Source organism: Hyla sarda, chromosome 5, assembly GCF_029499605.1.
Source record: "Hyla sarda isolate aHylSar1 chromosome 5, aHylSar1.hap1, whole genome shotgun sequence".
In the NCBI taxonomy this organism is placed as follows: Eukaryota; Metazoa; Chordata; class Amphibia; order Anura; family Hylidae; genus Hyla; species Hyla sarda.
This window is the reverse complement of record NC_079193.1, coordinates 9,060,175-9,084,153: the sequence shown is the minus strand read 5'-3', so window position 1 is coordinate 9,084,153 and position 23,979 is coordinate 9,060,175. Positions and strand designations below refer to the sequence as shown.

General features: G+C 46.1%; 1 protein-coding gene across 8 annotated transcripts in view; it reads left to right on the top strand.

Annotated features, from left to right (window-relative positions):
- The window catches only part of ADCYAP1R1 (ADCYAP receptor type I), a 279,625-nt gene that overhangs the window by 232,324 nt on the left and 23,322 nt on the right, over positions 1-23,979 (top strand). For all 8 annotated transcript variants that reach the window (XM_056518828.1, XM_056518825.1, XM_056518826.1 and 5 more), the window contains 3 exons: positions 3,255-3,315; positions 3,840-3,909; positions 8,413-8,504. In XM_056518828.1, coding sequence (XP_056374803.1) covers positions 3,255-3,315; positions 3,840-3,909; positions 8,413-8,504 — 223 coding nt within the window. The remainder of the gene's footprint in view (positions 1-3,254; positions 3,316-3,839; positions 3,910-8,412; positions 8,505-23,979) is intronic.

The window sequence follows — 23,979 nt, the reverse complement described above, 5'->3', positions numbered from 1 at the left end:
ACTCCAGTCTACGTGCGGATGTATTTGGCGCCTCTGTTCTTTTTATCTGAATGGCTCCATCTAGTGATGGGTAATATAATATCTTGGCTCCACCTAATGATGGGGTGATTTAATGTCTTGGCTCCACCTAGTGATGGGTAATATAATATCTTGGCTCCATCTAGTGATGGGTAATATAATATCTTGGCTCCACCTAGTGATGGGTAATATAATATCTTGGCTCCATCTAGTGATGGGTAATATAATATCTTGGCTCCATCTAGTGATGGGTGATATAATATCTTGGCTCCACCTAGTGATGGGTAATATATCTTGGCTCCACCCACTGATGGGGTAAAATAATATCTTGGCTCCATCTAGTGATGGGGTAATATAATATCTTGGCTCCATCTAGTGATGGGTGATATAATATCTTGGCTCCATCTAGTGATGGGTGATATAATATCTTGACTCCACCTAGTGATGGGTAATATAATATCTTGGCTCCACCCACTGATGGGGTAATATAATATTTTGGCTCCATCTAGTGATGGGTAATATAATATCTTGGCTCCATCTAGTGATGGGTAATATAATATCTTGGCTCCATCTAGTGATGGGTAATATAATATCTTGGCTCCATCTAGTGATGGGTAATATAATATCTTGGCTCCATCTAGTGATGGGTGATATAATATCTTGGCTCCATCTAGTGATGGGTAATATAATATCTTGGCTCCATCTAGTGATGGGTGATTTAATATCTTGGCTCCACCTAGTGATGGGGTAATATAATATCTTGGCTCCATCTAGTGATGGGGTAATATAATATCTTGGCTCCACCTAGTGATGGGTAATATAATATCTTGGCTCCATCTAGTGATGGGGTAATATAATATCTTGGCTCCACCCACTGATGGGGTAAAATAATATCTTGGCTCCATCTAGTGATGGGGTAATATAATATCTTGGCTCCACCTAGTGATGGGTAATATAATATCTTGGCTCCATCTAGTGATGGGGTAATATAATATCTTGGCTCCATCTAGTGATGGGTAATATATTATCTTGACTCCACCTAGTGATGGGGTAATATAATATCTTGGCTCCATCTAGTGATGGGATAATATAATATCTTGGCTCCATCTAGTGATGGGGTAATATAATATCTTGGCTCCATCTAGTGATGGGGTAATATATTATCTTGGCTCCATCTAGTGATGGGTAATATAGTATCTTGGCTCCACCTAGTGATGGGTAATATAATATCTTGGCTCCACCTAGTGATGGGTAATATAATATCTTGGCTCCACCTAGTGATGGGGTGATTTAATGTCTTGGCTCCACCTAGTGATGGGTAATATAATATCTTGGCTCCACCTAGTGATGGGTAATATAATATCTTGGCTCCACCTAGTGATGGGGTGATTTAATGTCTTGGCTCCATCTAGTGATGGGGTAATATATTATCTTGGCTTCATCTAGTGATGGGTAATATATTATCTTGGCTCCACCTAGTGATGGGGTTATTTAATGTCTTGGCTCCATCTAGTGATGGGTAATATAATATCTTGGCTCCATCTAGTGATGGGTAATATAATATCTTGGCTCCACCTAGTGATGGGTAATATAATATCTTGGCTCCATCTAGTGATGGGGTAATATATTATCTTGGCTCCATCTAGTGATGGGTAATATAGTATCTTGGCTCCACCTAGTGATGGGTAATATAATATCTTGGCTCCACCTAGTGATGGGTAATATATTATCTTGGCTCCATCTAGTGATTGGGTAATATAATATCTTGGTTCCACCTAGTGATGGGTAATATAATATCTTGGCTCCATCTAGTGATGGGGTGATTTAATGTCTTGGCTCCATCTAGTGATGGGGTAATATAATATCTTGGCTTTATCTAGGGATGGGGTAATATAATATCTTGGCTCCACCTAGTGATGGGTAATATAATATCTTGGCTCCATCTAGTGATGGGGTAATATATTATCTTGGCTTCATCTAGTGATGGGTAATATATTATCTTGGCTCCACCTAGTGATGGGGTGATTTAATGTCTTGGCTCCATCTAGTGATGGGTAATATAATATCTTGGCTCCATCTAGTGATGGGTAATATAATATCTTGGCTCCACCTAGTGATGGGTAATATAATATCTTGGCTCCACCCACTGATGGGGTAATATAATATTTTGGCTCCATCTAGTGATGGGTAATATAATATCTTGGCTCCACCTAGTGATGGGTAATATAATATCTTGGCTCCACCCACTGATGGGGTAATATAATATCTTGGCTCCATCTAGTGATGGGGTGATTTAATGTCTTGGCTCCATCTAGTGATGGGGTAATATATTATCTTGGCTCCATCTAGTGATGGGGTGATTTAATGTCTTGGCTCCATCTAGTGATGGGGTAATATAATATCTTGGCTCCATCTAGTGATGGGTAATATAATATCTTGGCTCCACCCACTGATGGGGTAATATAATATTTTGGCTCCATCTAGTGATGGGTAATATAATATCTTGGCTCCACCTAGTGATGGGTAATATAATATCTTGGCTCCACCCACTGATGGGGTAATATAATATTTTGGCTCCATCTAGTGATGGGTAATATAATATCTTGGCTCCACCTAGTGATGGGTAATATAATATCTTGGCTCCACCCACTGATGGGGTAATATAATATCTTGGCTCCATCTAGTGATGGGGTGATTTAATGTCTTGGCTCCATCTAGTGATGGGGTAATATATTATCTTGGCTCCATCTAGTGATGGGGTGATTTAATGTCTTGGCTCCATCTAGTGATGGGGTAATATAATATCTTGGCTCCACCCACTGATGGGGTAATATAATATCTTGGCTCCATCTAGTGATGGGTAATATAATATCTTGGCTCCACCCACTGATGGGGTAATATAATCTCATCAGCTAAAACAGGTAAGCACAAGGAATACACAAGAACCTTTACATTATTCTATAATAATAGCTTGTGTTGCATGTAAGTAAAAAAAGAATATTCCGGAGTGCTTCTTTAATATACACAAGAGGCCTGAGGTGGGGTAGATATTGTTTGGGTCATCGGGGTGTATGGCCGCCTTCAGTTAGGTTTTTTTCCTTGGTAACACTTGACAGACGTCCTGGTGACACAGGTGATGGAGCGACAGGTGATGGAGCGATCAGTTTCTCCTTTATACGCAATCGGATCTATAAAATATTTTACATCTTCACTGACAGCTTTTTCCTCTCCCTTAGGGACCCCCCTGATCTGTGTGACCATATGGGCCGTCCTAAGACTTCACTTCGATGACCAAGGGTACGTATGAGATTTATTCAGCCACCACAAGCATCTTAGAATAGAACAGTCTGAGAAGGTGAAAAGACAAAACCAAAAAAAACATGATTTTGATATTTTTCTTAGATCATAGATCAGTTATCAAGATAAATATAAACTCTCAATGCCAATCGGTCTAGGAAACTGACCAGAAAATTAGAACATTGGGGATGGTGAGAGTTGAAACGCGTCATAAAATTATGGGATCGGGAAAGGAAACTACTTCCGCGTTGGTTGGAGGATCCCGTAACATGAGCCACTACGGACCGATCCCATAATTTAATGACGCACACAGTGGTTGTCGTACAGCAGAGAGAGCTTCCGAATGGACAACTGGCTCCAAGGAGTTTGGGAGTTTTACCATGTTTAAAACCTTCATATTGGTCACAATGGGCAACTAGAGGGGGCGCTGTCCAATACAAACCAATCTGGCTGTATACATGACTTCTACTGTTATAATTGTTATGATATAAGTTAATTGTATTGGGCTTTTTATGTTTTTTCAGCTGCTGGGAAATGAACAATAATGTGGCCCTCTGGTGGGTGATTAAAGGTCCTGTCATCGGCTCCATCATGGTACGTTGGGATTTACATGGATGGCAAAAATGTTGTGTTTGAGTTGTACGATGGGTTATTATGTGTCCCTCAAAAATTATTATGGTGGAAAAATACAAAGAAATGATCAGTCTATTATATTTAAGAGGTACTCTGCCCCTAGACATCTTCTCCCCTATCCAAAGGACCCCAGTTGCGGGACCCCAGACATCCAGTGCACGGAGCGAACTTCACTTCGTGCTGGATGACTGGCGATGCAAGGCGGAGGCTCGTGACGTCACAGCCATGCCCCGTCAACGCAAGTCTATGGGAGGGTGTGTGACGGCCGCCACGCCCCCTCCCATAGACTTGCATTGAGGGGGCGTGACCATGACATCAGGGAAGAGTGCTCACTGAGCTTATCTCAGAACCGCTTTCCCTACCTACTTGCATAGACGCCCTAAGCGGCGGCTCTACAACTGGGCACCAGTCCCTCTGCTGACTGAAGTGCAGGGGCAGCATGGTCAAAATAAGAGTACAAGGTCAGTGACACAGGTCAGGATATGAAAGGTTATCAACTAAAACAGACAGGGAAGCAGGACACTAAATAACAGCAAAAATGCAAAGTAGTTACAAATAGATATCAGGAAAACATGGCAGCAGGTATAAAGCGAAAGACAGATACGGTAAGAATGGTAATGATAACAAAAACGGACAACTAGAAATATGTAATGGCGGGACTAAACCAGGAATGCAGGGGATGGAAGGCTAAAGGGGTTCCCCGCGGAAAACATCTTATCCCCTATACAAAGAATAGGGGAAAAGATGTCTGATTGCGGGGGTCCCGCCACTGTGGACCCCCATGATCTCCGATGCGGCACACCTGTCATTCAGTGGCCATGCCAGCCACCACACCCCTTCCATTCACGTCACGCCCCCTCCCATAGACATGAATAAAGGGGGCGTGGCGTGACATAACGAATGCAGAAGCTGCAAGCTTCAGTGTTCCGGGTGCTGCCGGATAGGGGATAAGATATTTTCAGCGGAGTACCCCTTTAACTGAGGTCAGACACTATATTCACTGCTCAAAAAAACTAAAGTGAACCCTGTGATAACACGTCGTAGATCTGAATGAATGAACTAATCGTATGAAATACTTTCCTCGTTACATAGTTGAATGCGCTGACAACAAAATCACACAAAAATTATCAATGGAAAACAAATGTATTAACCCCTGGAGGTCTGGATATGGAGTCACACTCAAAATCACAGTGGAAAACTCCACTACAGGCTGATCCAACTTTATGTAATGTCCTTAATACAAGTCCCAATGAGGCTCAGTAGTGTGTGTGGCCTCCACGTGCCCGTATGACCTCCCTACAATGCCTGGGCATGCTCCTGATGAGGTGGAGGATGGTCTCCTGAGGGATGTCCTCCCAGACCTGGACTAAAGCATCCGCCAACTCCTGGACAGTCTGTGGTGGATGGAGCGAGACGTCCCAGATGTGCTCAATCGGATTCAGGGGAACGGGCGGCCAGTCCATAGCATCAATGCCTTCCTCTTGTAGGAACTGCTGACACACTCCAGCCCAGGGCCAGATTAAGGCTGCCTGGAGGACGGAGCACTTAATTATGCCCTGTAGCGGCGCGGCTGGCGGAAATGAGGAGTGACGTCTCTGACGCTGTGCAGAGGAGCCGCAGGAGACGTCACTCGTCACAGCCCACATGACCCGACGCATCACCTGAGCCTGCCGAGTGTGGCCAGGTAAGGGAATATGAAATATAGAAAAAGCAGGAGTCCGGGGCGGGCCCACAGGAGCCACCGCTGGTCACTGTTTTAAAGTGACCGTGGCCGGGCTATCGGGGGGGCCCCGATCTGCTACTGAGCAGCCCGCAGGGATGTCCCGAATGTGACGGGGGCTCCTGCGGGCACGGGGCCCGGAGCAGGTGCTCCATCAGCGCTAAATGATGATCCGGCCCTGCTCCAGCCACATGAGGTCTAGCATTGTCTTATATTAGGAGGAACCCAACCGCACCAGCATATGGTCTCACAAAGGGTCTGAGGACTTCATCTCGGTACCTAATGGCAGTCAGGCTACCTCTGGCAAGCACATGGAGGGCTGTGCGGCCCCCAAAGAAATGCCTCCTCACACCATTACTAACTCAACGCCAAACCGGTCAAGCTGGAGGATGTTGCAGGCAGCAGAACGTTCTCCATGGCGTCTCCAGACTCTGTCACGTCTGTCACATGTGCTCAGTGTGAACCTGCTTTCATCTGTGAAGAGCACAGGCCACCAGTGGTGAATTTGCCAATCTTGGTGTTCTCTGGCAAATGCCAAACATCCTGCACGGGGTTGGGCTGTAAGCACAACCCCCACCTGTGGACGTCGGGCCCTCATACCACCCTCATGGAGTCTGTTTCTGACTGTTTGAGTGGACACAGGCACATTTGTGGCCTGCTGGAGGTCATTTTGCAGGGCTCTGGCAGTGCTCCTCCTGCTCCTCCTTGCACAAAGACGGGGGTAGCGGTCCTGCTGCTGGGTTGTTGCCTCCTACGGCCTCCTCCATGTCTCCTGATGTACTGACCTGTCTCCTGGTAGCGCCTCCATGTTCTGGACACTACGCTGACAGACACAGCAAACCTTCTTGCCACAGCTCACATTGATGTGCCATCCTGGATGAGCTGCACTACCTGAGCCACTTGTGTGGGTTGTAGACTCCGTCTCATGCTACCACTAGAGTGAAAGCACCGCTAGCATTCAAAAGTGACCAAAACATCAGCCAGGAAGCATAGGAACTGAGAAGTGGTCTGTGGTCACCACCTGCAGAACCACTCCTTTATTGGAGGTGTCTTGCTAATTGCCTATAATTTCCACCTGTTGTCTGTTCCATTTGCACAACAGCATATGAAATTGATTATCAATCAGTGTTCTTCCTGAGTGGACAGTGGGATCTCACACAAGTGTCAGTGACTTGGAGTTACATTGTGTTGTGTAAGTGTTCTCTTTATTTTTTTGAGCAGTGTAGCTCAGGATGCAACACTTCACACTAGACTAACTAGAAAAGCAGGAGAGGTTTGCTATGGGGATTTGTTCCTGCTCTGGACAGTTCCTGACATGGACAGAGGTGTCAGCAGAGAGCACTGTGGTCAGACAGAAAGGAAATTCAAAAAGAAAAGAACTTCCTGTGGAGCATATAGCAGCTGATAAGTACTGGAAGGATTAAGATTTTTTTTTAGAAGTAATTTACAAATCTGCTTAACTTTCTGGCACCAGTTGATTACATACAGAGACAAAGTAGAAGTAGAATTAGCAGCCATCTAGAAAGGCTCAGGTGACCACAAATAACCCCTTCTAGCTGCCGATTGGCCCGGGCCGGAAACTCTTGCCTGATCTGAGAACAACATGTGCAGCCTGGCCGGGTCCAATGGGTACAGGCGGTTTATTTGTACATTGAGAGATAGAATAACAACAAATATCCAGAAAACGCATTTCAAATAAGTTGTGACTTGATTTGCATTTTAATCAGTAAAATAAGTATTTGACCCCCTATCAATCTGCAAGATTTCTGGCTCCCAGGTGTCTTTTATACAGGTTAGAAGTTGAGATTAGGAGCACTCTCTTAAAGGGGTACTCCGGCCCTAAGACATCTTATCCCCTATCCAAAGAATATAAGGATAAGATGTCTGACCGTGGGGGTCCCGCCGCTGGGGTCCTCCGCAATCTTACATCCGGCACCCACCTCTCTGAGCTGCACGCCGCGCTGCCAGCTCACAAACTGCCGGGTGCCGACCACGGGGCTGGAGAATCGTGACATCACGCATCACCCCCGCTATGCAAGTCTATGGGAGGGGGCGCGACGGCCAAAACGCCCCCTCCCATAGACTTGCATAGCGGGGGCAGGGGGTGTGACGTCACACGGGGGCGGAGTCCTGACATCACGATTCTCCATCCCATGGTCGGCACCTGGCAGTTTGTGAGCTGGCAGCGCGGCATGCAGCTCAAAGAGGTGGGTGCCAAATGCAATATTGCGGGGGAACCCCGCGGTCAGACATCTTATCCCCTATTCTTTGGGAGGGGGATAAGATGTCTTAGGGCCGGAGTACCCCTTTAAAGGGGCTTCTCCTAATCTCAGTTCATTGCCTGTATAAAAGAAGCTTGACGCATTCTTCCGCCAATGTCTATCTATGGCTGTTGCTTGGCTGCTGGATTTCATGGCCCTGTTTGTAGTGGGTGGAGCTAAAAACATAGATATAGATATATATATATATGTATGTATATATAGTATATGATATATTTTTGGTATATGATACATTTATGAATATAAGCCATAATAGAAAAACAATCCCAAGCCGTGCAGCTTCTATCCTATGTCTATACATCCTGCCGCACTACTGCAGAAGCATTGCGATGTCTTGGGCACCGCGCTCTACGGCCGCAATCATTACTCCTCCTCTCACGGTCATAAGAATGTGATAATAAGTCTCCGAGAAACCGAGAAAATCCAATAATGTTTCTTCTTTTCAATTCTCACTTTGTCCAACAGATCAACTTCGTCCTGTTTGTCGGAATAATCATCATCTTAGTGCAGAAGCTTCAGTCCCCGGACATCGGCGGCAACGAGTCCAGTATATACCTGTAAGTGCCCGAATATAATATAGAGTATATACCTGTAAGTGCCGTATATAATATAGAATATATACCTGTAAGTGCCGTGTATAATATAGAATATATACCTGTAAGTGCCCGAATATAATATATCCAGTATATACCTGTAAGTGCCCGTATATAATATAGAGTATATACCTGTAAGTGCCCGAATATAATATAGAGTATATACCTGTAAGTGCCATATAATATAGAATATATACCTGTAAGTGCCCGAATATAATATATACAGTATATACCTGTAAGTGCCTGTATATAATATAGAGTATATACCTGTAAGTGCCTGTATATAATATAGAGTATATACCTGTAAGTGCCCGAATATAATATATACAGTATATACCTGTAAGTGCCTGTATATAATATACAGTATATACCTGTAAGTGCCGTATATAATATATACAGTATATACCTGTAAGTGCCTGAATATAATATAGAGTATATACCTGTAAGTGCCGTATATAATATAGAATATATACCTGTAAGTGCCCGAATATAATATATACAGTATATACCTGTAAGTGCCTGTATATAATATAGAGTATATACCTGTAAGTGCCCGAATATAATATATAAAGTATATACCTGTAAGTGCCCCGTATATAATATATACAGTATATACCTGTAAGTGCCCATATATAATATAGAATATATACCTGTAAGTGCCCGAATATAATATATACAGTATATACCTGTAAGTGCCCGAATATAATATAGAGTATATACCTGTAAGTGCCCGTATATAATATAAACAGTATATACCTGTAAGTGCCCGTATATAATATAAACAGTATATACCTGTAAGTGCCCGTATATAATATAAACAGTATATACCTGTAAGTGCCCGTATATAATATAGAGTATATACCTGTAAGTGCCCATATATAATATATACAGTATATACCTGTAAGTGCCCGAATATAATATATACAGTATATACCTGTAAGTGCCCGAATATAATATAGAGTATATACCTGTAAGTGCCCGTATATAATATATACAGTATATACCTGTAAGTGCCCGAATATAATAGAGTATATACCTGTAAGTGCCCGTATATAATATAAACAGTATATACCTGTAAGTGCCCGTATATAATATAGAGTATATACCTGTAAGTGCCCGTATATAATATATACAGTATATACCTGTAAGTGCCCGAATATAATATATACAGTATATACCTGTAAGTGCCGTATATAATATATACAGTATATACCTGTAAGTGCCCGTATATAATATATACAGTATATACCTGTAAGTGCATAAATATAATATATACAGTATATACCTGTAAGTGCCCGAATATAATATAGAGTATATACCTGTAAGTGCCCGTATATAATATATACAGTATATACCTGTAAGTGCCGTATATAATATATACAGTATATACCTGTAATTGCCTGTATATAATATATACAGTATATACCTGTAAGTGCCCGAATATAATATAGAGTATATACCTGTAAGTGCCGTATATATGTCACGGTGCCGGCTGGCAGGTGGTGGATCCTCTGTGCCAGAGAGGGATTGGCGTGGACCGTGCTAGAGGATCGGTTCTAAGTCACTACTGGTTTTCACCAGAGCCCGCCGCAAAGCGGGATGGTCTTGCTGCGGCGGTAGTGACCAGGTCGTATCCCCTAGCAACGGCTCAACCTCTCTGGCTGCTGAAGATAGGCGCGGTACAAGGGAGTAGACAGAAGCAAGGTCGGACGTAGCAGAAGGTCGGGGCAGGCAGCAAGGATCGTAGTCAGGGGCAACGGCAGAAGGTCTGGAATCACAGGCAAGGAACACACAAGGAACGCTTTCACTGGCACTAGGGCAACAAGATCCGGCGAGGGAGTGAAGGGGAAGTGAGGTGATATAGGGAAGTGCACAGGTGTAAACACTAATTGGAACCACTGCACCAATCAGCGGTGCAGTGGCCCTTTAAATCGCAAAGACCCGGCGCGCGCGCGCCCTAGGGAGCGGGGCCGCGCGCGCCGGGACAGAACTGACGGGGAGCGAGTCAGGTACGGGAGCCGGGGTGCGCATCGCGAGCGGGCGCTACCCGCATCGCGAATCGCATCCCGGCTGGAGGTGGTAACGCAGCGCCCCGGGTCCGTGGAACCGACCGGGGTGCTGCAGTGAGGGAAGTGTAGCGAGCGCTCCGGGGAGGAGCGGGGACCCGGAGCGCTCGGCGTAACAGTACCCCCCCCCTTGGGTCTCCCCCTCTTCTTGGGGCCTGAGAACCTGAGGATCAGACTTTTGTCCAGGATATTGTCCTCAGGTTCCCAGGACCTCTCTTCTGGACCACAACCCTCCCAATCCACTAAAAAAAAAGTTTTTCCTCTGACCTTTTTTGAGGCTAAGATCTCTTTGACAGAGAAGATGTCCGAGGAGCCGGAGACAGGAGTGGGAGGAACAGATTTAGGAGAAAAACGGTTGAGGATGAGAGGTTTAAGAAGAGAGACGTGAAAGGCATTAGGGATACGAAGAGAAGGAGGAAGAAGAAGTTTGTAAGAGACAGGATTAATTTGACACAAAACTTTAAAAGGACCAAGATAGCGTGGTCCCAACTTATAGCTCGGGACACGGAAACGGACATATTTAGCGGAGAGCCATACCTTGTCTCCAGGGGAAAAAATGGGAGGAGCTCTTCTTTTCTTATCTGCGAATCTCTTCATGCGAGAAGAAGCCTGTAAGAGAGAATTTTGGGTCTCTTTCCATATGGTGGAAAGATCACGAGAAATTTCATCCACAGCGGGCAGACCAGAGGGCAAGGGGGTAGGGAGGGGGGGAAGAGGGTGACGGCCGTACACCACGAAAAACGGAGATTTGGAGGAAGATTCAGAGATTCTGAAATTATACGAGAATTCGGCCCAAGGTAGAAGATCTGCCCAGTCATCCTGGCGGGAGGAAACAAAATGTCGTAAATAGTCACCCAAGATCTGGTTAATTCTCTCTACTTGTCCATTGGATTGAGGATGGTATGCAGAAGAAAAATTTAATTTAATCTTGAGTTGTTTACAGAGAGCCCTCCAGAATTTAGACACAAATTGGACGCCTCTATCCGAGACGATCTGTGTAGGCAACCCGTGAAGACGAAAAATGTGTACAAAAAATTGTTTAGCCAACTGAGGCGCTGAAGGAAGACCAGGAAGAGGGATGAAATGTGCCATTTTGGAGAATCGATCAACGACCACCCAAATAACAGTGTTGCCATGGGATGGGGGTAAGTCAGTAATAAAATCCATACCAATCAGAGACCAAGGTTGTTCGGGGACAGGTAGAGGATGAAGAAAACCAGCGGGCTTCTGGCGAGGAGTCTTATCCCGGGCACAGATAGTGCAGGCTCGCACAAAGTCCACCACATCAGTCTCTAGAGTCGGCCACCAATAGAAGCGAGAGATGAGTTGCACAGATTTCTTAATGCCCGCATGACCTGCGAGATGGGAGGAGTGACCCCATTTGAGGATCCCAAGGCGTTGGCGTGGAGAAACAAAGGTCTTTCCTGGAGGAGTTTGCCTGATGGAGGCTGGAGAAGTGGAAATCAGGCAGTCAGGAGGAATGATGTGTTGAGGAGAGAGTTCAATTTCAGAGGCATCTGAGGAACGAGAGAGAGCATCGGCCCTAATGTTCTTATCAGCAGGCCGAAAGTGAATTTCAAAATTAAATCGGGCAAAGAACAGAGACCACCTGGCCTGACGAGGATTCAGCCGTTGGGCAGACTGGAGGTAGGAGAGGTTCTTGTGATCGGTGTAAATAATAACTGGAAATCTTGATCCCTCCAGCAGATGCCTCCATTCCTCAAGTGCTAATTTAATGGCTAGAAGCTCTCGATCCCCGATGGAGTAGTTCCTCTCCGCCGGAGAGAAGGTCCTGGAAAAAAAACCACAAGTAACAGCATGCCCGGAAGAGTTTTTTTGTAGAAGGACAGCTCCAGCTCCCACTGAGGAGGCATCAACCTCCAATAGGAAGGGTTTAGATGGGTCAGGTCTGGAGAGCACGGGAGCCGAAGAAAAGGCAGACTTGAGTCGTTTAAAGGCGTCTTCCGCTTGAGGAGGCCAAGACTTGGGATCGGCATTTTTTTTTGTTAAAGCCACAATAGGAGCCACAATGGTAGAAAAATGTGGAATAAATTGCCTGTAATAATTGGCGAACCCCAAAAAACGTTGGATGGCACGGAGTCCGGAGGGGCGTGGCCAATCTAAGACGGCAGAGAGTTTATCTGGGTCCATTTGTAGTCCCTGGCCAGAGACCAAGTATCCTAGAAAAGGAAGAGATTGGCATTCAAACAGACATTTCTCTATTTTGGCATAGAGTTGATTATCACGAAGTCTCTGAAGAACCATACGGACATGCTGGCGGTGTTCTTCAAGATTGGCAGAAAAAATCAGGATATCGTCCAGATATACAACAACACAGGAGTATAGGAGATCACGAAAAATTTCATTAACAAAGTCTTGGAAGACGGCAGGGGCGTTGCATAGACCAAAGGGCATGACCAGATACTCAAAGTGTCCATCTCTGGTGTTAAATGCCGTTTTCCATTCATCCCCCTCTCTGATGCGGATGAGATTATAAGCACCTCTTAAGTCCAGTTTGGTAAAAATATGGGCACCTTGGAGACGATCAAAGAGTTCAGAGATGAGGGGTAGGGGGTAGCGGTTCTTAACCGTGATTTTATTAAGACCGCGGTAGTCAATGCAAGGACGTAGAGAGCCATCTTTTTTGGACACAAAGAAAAATCCGGCTCCGGCAGGAGAGGAGGATTTACGGATAAAGCCCTTTTTTAAATTTTCTTGGACGTATTCAGACATGGCAAGAGTCTCTGGGACGGACAGAGGATAGATTCTGCCCCGGGGTGGAGTAGTGCCCGGGAGGAGGTCAATGGGACAATCATAAGGCCTGTGAGGAGGTAGAGTCTCAGCTTGTTTTTTGCAAAAAACGTCCGCAAAGTCCATATAGGCCTTAGGGAGACCGGTTACATGAGGAAGCACAGGGACACGGCAAGGTTTACTGGGAACCGGTTTTAAGCAGTCCTTGGAACAAGAGGGCCCCCAACTCTTGATCTCCCCAGTGGACCAATCCAGGATTGGGGAATGGAGTTGAAGCCAGGGAAGTCCAAGAAGGATTTCAGAAGTGCAATTGGGGAGGACCAACAGTTCAATCCTCTCATGATGAGATCCGATGCACATTAGAAGGGGCTCCGTGCGGAAACGTATAGTACAGTCCAATCTTTCATTGTTTACACAATTGATGTAGAGGGGTCTGGCGAGACTGGTCACCGGGATGTTGAACCTGTTGACGAGAGAGGCCAAGATAAAATTTCCTGCAGATCCTGAGTCCAAGAAGGCCACAGCAGAGAAGGAGAAGGCAGAGGCAGACATCCGCACAGGCACAGTAAGACGTGGAGAAGCAGAGTAGACATCAAGGACTGTCTCACCTTTGTGCGGAGTCAGCGGACGTCTTTCCAGGCGGGGAGGACGGATAGGACAATCCCTCAGGAAGTGTTCGGTACTAGCACAGTACAGGCAGAGATTCTCCATGCGGCGTCGTGTCCTCTCTTGGGGTGTCAGGCGAGACCGGTCGACCTGCATAGCCTCCACGGCGGGAGGCACAGGAACAGGTTGCAGGGGACCAGAGGAGAGAGGAGCCGGGGAGAAGAAACGCCTCGTGCGAACAGAGTCCATATCCTGGCGGAGCTCCTGACGCCGTTCGGAAAAACGCATGTCAATGCGAGTGGCAAGATGGATGAGTTCATGTAGGTTAGCAGGGATTTCTCGTGCGGCCAGAACATCTTTAATGTTGCTGGATAGGCCTTTTTTAAAGGTCGCGCAGAGTGCCTCATTATTCCAGGATAATTCTGAAGCAAGGGTACGGAACTGTACGGCATACTCGCCAACGGAAGAATTACCCTGGACCAGGTTCAACAGGGCAGTCTCAGCAGAAGAGGCTCGGGCAGGTTCCTCAAAGACACTTCGAATTTCCGAGAAGAAGGAGTGTACAGAGGCAGTGACGGGGTCATTGCGGTCCCAGAGCGGTGTGGCCCAAGCCAGGGCTTTTCCAGACAGCAGGCTGACTACGAAAGCCACTTTAGACCTTTCGGTGGGGAACTGGTCCGACATCATCTCCAAGTGTAATGAACATTGGGAAAGAAAGCCACGGCAAAACTTTGAGTCCCCATCAAATTTATCCGGCAAGGATAGTCGTATTCCAGAAGCGGCCACTCGCTGCGGAGGAGGTACAGGAGCTGGCGGAGGAGATGATTGCTGGAGCTGTGGTAGTAACTGTTGTAGCATAACAGTCAGTTGAGACAGCTGTTGGCCTTGTTGCGCAATCTGTTGTGACTGCTGGGCGACCACCGTGGTGAGGTCAGCGACAACTGGCAGAGGAACTTCAGCGGGATCCATGGCCGGATCTACTGTCACGGTGCCGGCTGGCAGGTGGTGGATCCTCTGTGCCAGAGAGGGATTGGCGTGGACCGTGCTAGAGGATCGGTTCTAAGTCACTACTGGTTTTCACCAGAGCCCGCCGCAAAGCGGGATGGTCTTGCTGCGGCGGTAGTGACCAGGTCGTATCCCCTAGCAACGGCTCAACCTCTCTGGCTGCTGAAGATAGGCGCGGTACAAGGGAGTAGACAGAAGCAAGGTCGGACGTAGCAGAAGGTCGGGGCAGGCAGCAAGGATCGTAGTCAGGGGCAACGGCAGAAGGTCTGGAATCACAGGCAAGGAACACACAAGGAACGCTTTCACTGGCACTAGGGCAACAAGATCCGGCGAGGGAGTGAAGGGGAAGTGAGGTGATATAGGGAAGTGCACAGGTGTAAACACTAATTGGAACCACTGCACCAATCAGCGGTGCAGTGGCCCTTTAAATCGCAAAGACCCGGCGCGCGCGCGCCCTAGGGAGCGGGGCCGCGCGCGCCGGGACAGAACTGACGGGGAGCGAGTCAGGTACGGGAGCCGGGGTGCGCATCGCGAGCGGGCGCTACCCGCATCGCGAATCGCATCCCGGCTGGAGGTGGTAACGCAGCGCCCCGGGTCCGTGGAACCGACCGGGGTGCTGCAGTGAGGGAAGTGTAGCGAGCGCTCCGGGGAGGAGCGGGGACCCGGAGCGCTCGGCGTAACAATATAATATAGAGTATATACCTGTAAGTGCCCGTATATAATATAGAGTATATACCTGTAAGTGCCGTATATAATATAGAGTATATACCTGTAAGTGCATATATATAATATATACAGTATATACCTGTAAGTGCATAAATATAATATATACAGTATATACCTGTAAGTGCCCGTATATATAATATATACAGTATATACCTGTAAGTGCCCCGTATATAATATATACAGTGTATACCTGTAAGTGCCCGTATATAATATATACAGTATATACCTGTAAGTGCAGTATATAATATATACAGTATATACCTGTAAGTGCTCGTATATAATATATACAGTATATACCTGTAAGTGCCCGTATTTAATATATACAGTAAAATCTCCCAATAGTGGACATTCTCAGGGGGAAAAAAGTGTCCCCTATTGAGAGATGTCCCCTATTGAGAGATGTCCCCTATTGAGAGATGTCCCCTATTGAGAGATGTCCCCTATTGGGACAAAAGGCTGAAAAACCTTTCTAAATGATGGAATCCTGTCCTGTACTCACTTCAGAGTGCAATAAACTATAAAACACGATAAAAAGCAATAATACAGTAGAATCTCCCAGGGATGTTTGATAACCCCCCAATACTATTTCATCCCCCCCCCCCGTACCATTTCATTCCCCCTTTATTTTCCTGTGTTCAAATTCATCGCCCCCTCTTCACCTCAATGCCATTTCATCCCCCCTTTGCCATTTCTTTCCCACCTTTTATCCCACCTGTGCCATTTCATCCCCCTGTGGAATTTCATTGCCCCTTTATCCCCTTGTGCCACTTTATTCCTACTGTGCCCTGTGCAAAATCATCCCCCCCTCACCTCTTGTGCCACATAATTTCCCCTTCCCTCTGCCCCCTGTTGTTCTTCTTACCTAGCTAGCAGGCTCAGGTGCAGGGGCTCTCAGCGGGTTTACCGTTCTCCTGACATCCTTTGAGCTGCACTCACAGCAACAATGTCACTCTTCAGTGCCCGGAGCCGCTGCCCACAGTAAATGCAGCACAGAGGACGTCAGAAGAATGTCAAACCTGCTGAGAGCCCCTGCACCTGAGCCTGCTGGCCAGGTAGGAACAACAGAGAGAGGAGGAAAAAGGAAAAGTTATGTGGCACAAGGAGTGAGGGGGAGGGGCAAAGGGCACAGGGGAAATAAAGTGCACAGGGGATGAAGGGGGATGAAATGGCACAGGTGGAATAAAGTGGTACTGAAGGATAAAGGGGGCAAGAAATAACAAAGGGGGGATAAAGGATCGAAAGAAATGGCACGGGGTGTGGTAAAGAGGGGGTGATGAATTTGCACAGAGGGTAATAAAGGGGGAATGAAATGGCACAGGGGGTAATAAAGGGGGGGGTGATTTGGCACACAGGGAATAAAGCAGCACGGGGGGATCAGAGGGGGGGAGCAATGTGGCTGGCAGATGTACAGAAGCAGGAGACCACTGTTTACACATCGATCTTCTGCTTTTGTGCTGGGGCTCCCTGCAGGGAGTGTTTTGTCCTCTATTGGGAATGTTTTGTCCCCTATTGGGAGTGTTTTGTCCCCTATTGGGAGTGTTTTTTCCCCTCTATTGGGAGTGTTTTGTCCCCTATTGGGAGTGTTTTGTCCCCTCTATTGGGAGTGTTTTGTCCCCTATTGGGAGTGTTTTGTCCCCTCTATTGGGAGTGTTTTGTCCCCTCTATTGGGAGTGTTTTGTCCCCTATTGGGAGTGTTTTGTCCCCTATTGGGAGTGTTTTGTCCCCTATTGGGAGTGTTTTGTCCCCTCTATTGGGAGTGTTTTGTCCCCTCTATTGGGAGTGTTTTGTCCCGTCTATTGGGAGTGTTTTGTCCTCTATTGGGAGTGTTTTGTCCCGTCTATTGTGAGTGTTTTGTCCTCTATTGGGAGTGTTTTGTCCCGTCTATTGGGAGTGTTTTGTCCCGTCTATTGGGAGTGTTTTGTCTCCTATTGGGAGTGTTTTGTCCCCTATTGTGAGTGTTTTGTCCCGTCTATTGGGAGTGTTTTGTCCTCTATTGGGAGTGTTTTGTCCCCTATTGGGAGTGTTTTGTCCCCTATTGGGAGTGTTTTTTCCCCTCTATTGGGAGTGTTTTGTCCCCTATTGGGAGTGTTTTGTCCCCTCTATTGGGAGTGTTTTGTCCCCTATTGGGAGTGTTTTGTCCCCTCTATTGGGAGTGTTTTGTCCCCTCTATTGGGAGTGTTTTGTCCCCTATTGGGAGTGTTTTGTCCCCTATTGGGAGTGTTTTGTCCCCTATTGGGAGTGTTTTGTCCCCTCTATTGGGAGTGTTTTGTCCCCTCTATTGGGAGTGTTTTGTCCCGTCTATTGGGAGTGTTTTGTCCTCTATTGGGAGTGTTTTGTCCCGTCTATTGTGAGTGTTTTGTCCTCTATTGGGAGTGTTTTGTCCCGTCTATTGGGAGTGTTTTGTCCCGTCTATTGGGAGTGTTTTGTCTCCTATTGGGAGTGTTTTGTCCCCTATTGTGAGTGTTTTGTCCCGTCTATTGGGAGTGTTTTGTCCTCTATTGGGAGTGTTTTGTCCTCTATTGGGAGTGTTTTGTCCCGTCTATTGGGAGTGTTTTGTCCCCTATTGGGAGTGTTTTGTCCTCTATTGGGAGTGTTTTGTCTCCTATTGGGAGTGTTTTGTCCCCTATTGGGAGTGTTTTGTCCCGTCTATTGGGAGTGTTTTGTCTCCTATTGGGAGTGTTTTGTCCTCTATTGGGAGTGTTTTGTCCCCTCTATTGGGAGTGTTTTGTCCCCTATTGGGAGTGTTTTGTCCCCCTCTATTGGGAGTGTTTTGTCCCCTATTGGGAGTGTTTTGTCCCCTCTATTTGGAGTGTTTTGTCTCCTATTGGGAGTGTTTTGTCCTCTATTGGGAGTGCTTTGTCCCCCTATTGGGAGTGCTTTGTCCCCCTATTGGGAGTGTTTTGTCCCCCTATTGGGAGTGTTTTGTCCCCTATTGGGAGTGTTTTGTCCCCTATTATGAGTGTTTTGTCCCCTATTATGAGTGTTTTGTCCCCTATTATGAGTGTTTTGTCCCCTATTGGGAGTGTTTTGTCCCCTCTATTGGGAGTGTTTTGTCCTCTATTGGGAGTGTTTTGTCTCCTATTGGGAGTGTTTTGTCCCCCTATTGGGAGTGTTTTGTCCCCTATTATGAGTGTTTTGTCCCCTATTATGAGTGTTTTGTCCCCTATTATGAGTGTTTTGTCCCCTATTATGAGTGTTTTGTCCCCTATTGGGAGTGTTTTGTCCCCTATTGGGAGTGTTTTGTCCCCTCTATTGGGAGTGTTTTGTCCTCTATTGGGAGTGTTTTGTCTCCTATTGGGAGTGTTTTGTCCTCTATTGGGAGTGTTTTGTCCCCCTCTTTTGGGAGTGTTTTGTCCCCCTATTGGGAGTGTTTTGTCCCCTATTGGGAGTGTTATGTCCTCTATTGGGAGTGTTATGTCCTCTATTGGGAGTGTTTTGTCCCCTATTGGGAGTGTTTTGTCCCCCTATTGGGAGTGTTTTGTCCCCCTATTGGGAGTGTTTTGTCCCCCTATTGGGAGTGTTTTGTCCCCCTATTGGGAGTGTTTTGTCCCCCTATTGGGAGTGTTTTGTCCCCTATTGGGAGTGTTTTGTCCCCTATTGGGAGTGTTTTGTTCTCTATTGGGAGTGTTTTGTCTCCTCTATTGGGTGTGTTTTGTCTCCTATTGGGAGTGTTTTGTCCCCCTCTATTGGGAGTGTTTTGTCCCCTATTGGGAGTGTTTTGTCTCCTCTATTGGGAGTGTTTTGTCCCCTATTGGGAGTGTTTTGTCCCCTCTATTGGGAGTGTTTTGTCCCCTATTGGGAGTGTTTTGTCACCTATTGGGAGTGTTTTGTCACCTATTGGGAGTGTTTTTTCCTCTATTGGGAGTATTTTGTCTCCTATTGGGAGTATTTTGTCTCCTATTGGGAGTATTTTGTCTCCTATTGGGAGTATTTTGTCCCCTATTGGGAGTGTCCATGTCCGCTATTGGGAGGTGTCCACTTAGGGAGATTTTACTGTAAATAGAGTATATACCTGTAAGGGAATATATATAATATAGAGTATATACCTGTAAGTGCCTGTATATAATATATACTGTATATACCTGTTACTGCATATATATATATATATATATATATTACAGTACAGTATATAATGGGATCAGATATATAGTAGTTATACATCCCCTCCAGCTCTATCTGTATACTGCTGCTATCTCAATGGGATCAGGATATATTGTAGTTATAAATCTCCCCTCCAGCTCTATCTGTATACTGCTGCTATCTCTCTTGGATCAGGATATATAGTAGTTATCCACCTCCCCTCCAGCTCTATCTGTATACTGCTGCTATCTCTATGGGATCAGGATACATAGTAGTTATCCACCTCCCCTCCAGCTCTATCTGTATACTGCTACTGTTGCCGCTATCTCAATGAGATCAGTATGTCAGTATATTATCTGACCAGATACTGACACCAAGGGTTCACATACTTTTACCACTCACAGATATGTCACATTGGATAATTTTCCTCCATAATGTTCTTTATCTACTTTTAGGATGTAATTTTGGGTAAAATTTATGCAGAAATGTAGAAAAAGTCTGAAGGGTTCACAAGCTTCTCTATATACAGCTGATATCCGCTGATCCTCTTTATACCAGATGCGGATACAGAACCTTCCATAACCTTTCATCCTGCTGACGCTTTCTCTGGGTATTTGTGACCTTTTCGCTTTGGCGCGGTGCTTTGTTATGTAGCCGGAGCCATAATGTCAGCGCGGCGTCGGTCTGCATTCTAATTACCGCAGCGCTCACCTTATCGGAGCTGTCATTCTGTTACTATGTGACAGTGACGTGTGACAAGGTGACTCAGTGTTAGACATTGTTATTCTCACCTTGTTACGGAGGATACATTGTATCAGTGCAGAACAGGAATGATAAGTTACACTCCGTACGTTTCATTCTTTAACCCTTTCACTACCCCCCTTTTTTTTTCGCATTTTGCACATCTGGTAGCCTGAACAATTTTCACAATTATATGACAAAGTAAAAACTTTAATTACCAAATTAGAAAGTCAGACAACCCCATAGATTATCTGGACATAGACCCAAAATGAAGCCCAGCACTGTACACGCAAGGATTTTCCACAGAAATGCAGATTTTAGTGTCTAAAAAAGCCCAAACTGAGCAAATCCTATAGAAGATTCAGCATGTGCAGAAGTCATACATACCAGTCAGGCCAAAGTCCACATGTGGGGGATGGCATTGTTATGGGGGTTGTAGAGGCCTATGTTATAGAGGTACTGTGGATGGCATTGTTATGGGGAACTGTGGATGGCATTGTTATGGGGCACTGTGAATGGCATTGTTATGGGGCATTGTGGATGGCACTATTATGGGGCACTGTGGGTGGCATTGTTATGGGGCACTGTGGGTGGCATTGTTATGGGGCACTGTGGATGGCACTGTTATGGGGCACTGTGGATGGCACTGTTATGGGGCACTGTGGGTGGCATTGTTATGGGGCACTGTGGATGGCATTGTTATGGGGCACTGTGGATGGCACTGTTATGGGGCATTGTGGATGGCACTGTTATGGGGCACTGTGGATGGCACTGTTATGGGGCACTGTGGATGGCATTGTTATGGGGCACTGTGGATGGCATTGTTATGGGGCATTGTGGATGGCACTGTTATGGGGCATTGTGGATGGCACTGTTATGGGGCACTGTGGATGGCATTGTTATGGGGCACTGTGGATGGCATTGTTATGGGGCACTGTGGATGGCATTGTTATGGGGCACTGTGGGTGGCATTGTTATGGGGCATTGTGGATGGCACTGTTATGGGGCACTGTGGATGGCATTGTTATGGGGCACTGTGGATGGCATTGTTATGGGGCACTGTGGATGGCATTGTTATGGGGCACTGTGGGTGGCATTGTTATGGGGGTTGTAGAGGCCTATGTTATAGAAGTACTCTGGATGGCATTGTTATGGGGCACTGTGGATGGCATTGTTATGGGGCACTGTGGATGGCATTGTTATGGGGCACTGTGGATGGCATTGTTATGGGGCATTGTGGATGGCACTGTTATGGGGCACTGTGGATGGCATTGTTATGGGGCATTGTGGATGGCTTTGTTATGGGGCACTGTGAATGCATTGTTATTGTGCACTGTGGATGGCATTGTTATGGGGCACTGTGGATGGCATTGTTATGGGGCACTGTGGATGGCATTGTTATGGGGCATTGTGGATGGCACTATTATGGGGCACTGTGGGTGGCATTGTTATGGGGCACTGTGGATGGCATTGTTATGGGTCATTGTGGATGGCATTGTTATAGGGCACTGTGGGTGGCATTGTTATTGGGCACTGTGGGTGGCATTGTTATGGGGCACTGTGGATGGCATTGTTATGGGGCACTGTGGATGGCTTTGTTATGGGGCACTGTGGATGGCTTTGTTATGGGGCACTGTGGATGGCATTGTTATGGGGCACTGTGGATGGCATTGTTATGGGGCACTGTGGATGGCATTGTTATGGGGCATTGTGGATGGCATTGTTATGGGGCACTGTGAATGGCATAGTTATGGGACACTGTGGATGCTTATGTTATTGATGTTCTTTAGAAGACATTAATATGAGGTACTGTGACTGGCATTGTTGTTTGGTAATGTGGATGGCATTGTTATGGGGTACTGTGGAGGTCTATGTTATAGAGGTACAGTGGATGGCATTGTTATGGGGGGTTGTGGAGGCCTATGTTATAGAGGTTATTCCGGATGGCATTGTTATGGGGGGTTATGGAGGCCTATGTTATAGAGGTTATTCTGGATGATATTGTTATGGGGGTTATGGAGGCCTATGTTATAGAGATTACTGTGGATGACATGGTTAGGGGGGTTATGGAGGCCTATGTTATAGCGGTTATTCCGGATGGCATTGTTATGGGGGTTGCGGAGGCCTATGTTATAGAGGTACCCTGGATGGCATTGTTATGGGGGGTTGTAGAGGCCTATGTTCTTCACTATGCGGCACTGTGCTTTCCCCTGTGGGGGCACTGTGGTTGTATCTGATATGCAGGCCCTATAGAAGCCTTTGTTATGGGGTCTTTTTTAGCTGTGTTACGGGATGACTGTCGCTATTATGAAGACATCGTGGTTGTTTCTGTTATGGGGGAACTAGGCTCAAAATACAGCAGATTCCCTCCTCTACTGCATCGGTGGTCTAGGGCGGCATCCAAACCCCTCCGCATCAATGGTCACACAGTACCCAGCCTGGAGCATAATTCTCAGTGATTTTAGTAGAAGCTGTATATATAAGCAGTGAGCGCCCCCTAGTGCCAGCTCCAGGCTACTTCATATTTACCATATAAAGTTATGCAGGGGATTTGTTGCTTTCTCTCAGAAAGAATCCAAGATATGGGCAGGTATTGGCACAAATGTTTACAGCAATATATATACATAACAAAGACTATTACAGTAATATAGGAACGTTAGAGTTGTCTGGCTTCTCAGTTTTTCTTTAAAGGGGTACTCCACTGCCGATTTTGTTCCGGACACTTGGAGAGGGTGTCGTGGGTTGTGACGTCCCGGCCATGCCCCTCGTGATGCTACAAGGGGTGGGGCCATGACATCATGACCCTGCCTAAAGAACACCGGGTGCAGCACAGAGATCACGGGGGTCCCAGATGCGAGTCCCCCGCAATCAGACATCTTATCCCCTATCCTTTGGATAGGGGATAAGATGTCTAGGGACGGGGTACCTCTTTAAGAAAGAAGATTTTTTTTTTTTACTTGTCGGCCTAAAGTAAGTACAATGGACACAGTGAGAATTCTGCAGAGTCCTGGCTGTACACCGGTCTATTACTGTCGTGTTCTCCACCATTAGTCAGTGACAGTTTCTTCTGCCGGTGGTCACCGAGGAGGTGCTGCTCAGTATTCAGCGCCGATACCGTACCCGGACGCCAAATGTCAGACACCTCACAAGAAAATGTCAGGACGGTAAACCAGATGTCACATGTGTCTGTAACCATTATAACAGGATCAGATAATGTTCCCGTGTGCAAAACACAGAAACTTCTATAAACATGGAGCCAATTGTGAAGGAATCATGGAAGACGTCTAATGATAATAAATATTAATACAAAGTAACATACAAATGTTACTCATCAATTCATAGACTGTAAAAGTAACAACTCATACATACACAACTAAACCTAAATCATGTAGTAATCTGTATATTCCTCTCCACATACCAGAAGCAATATACAAAATAATATGACTGTTATAATACTGACCCTT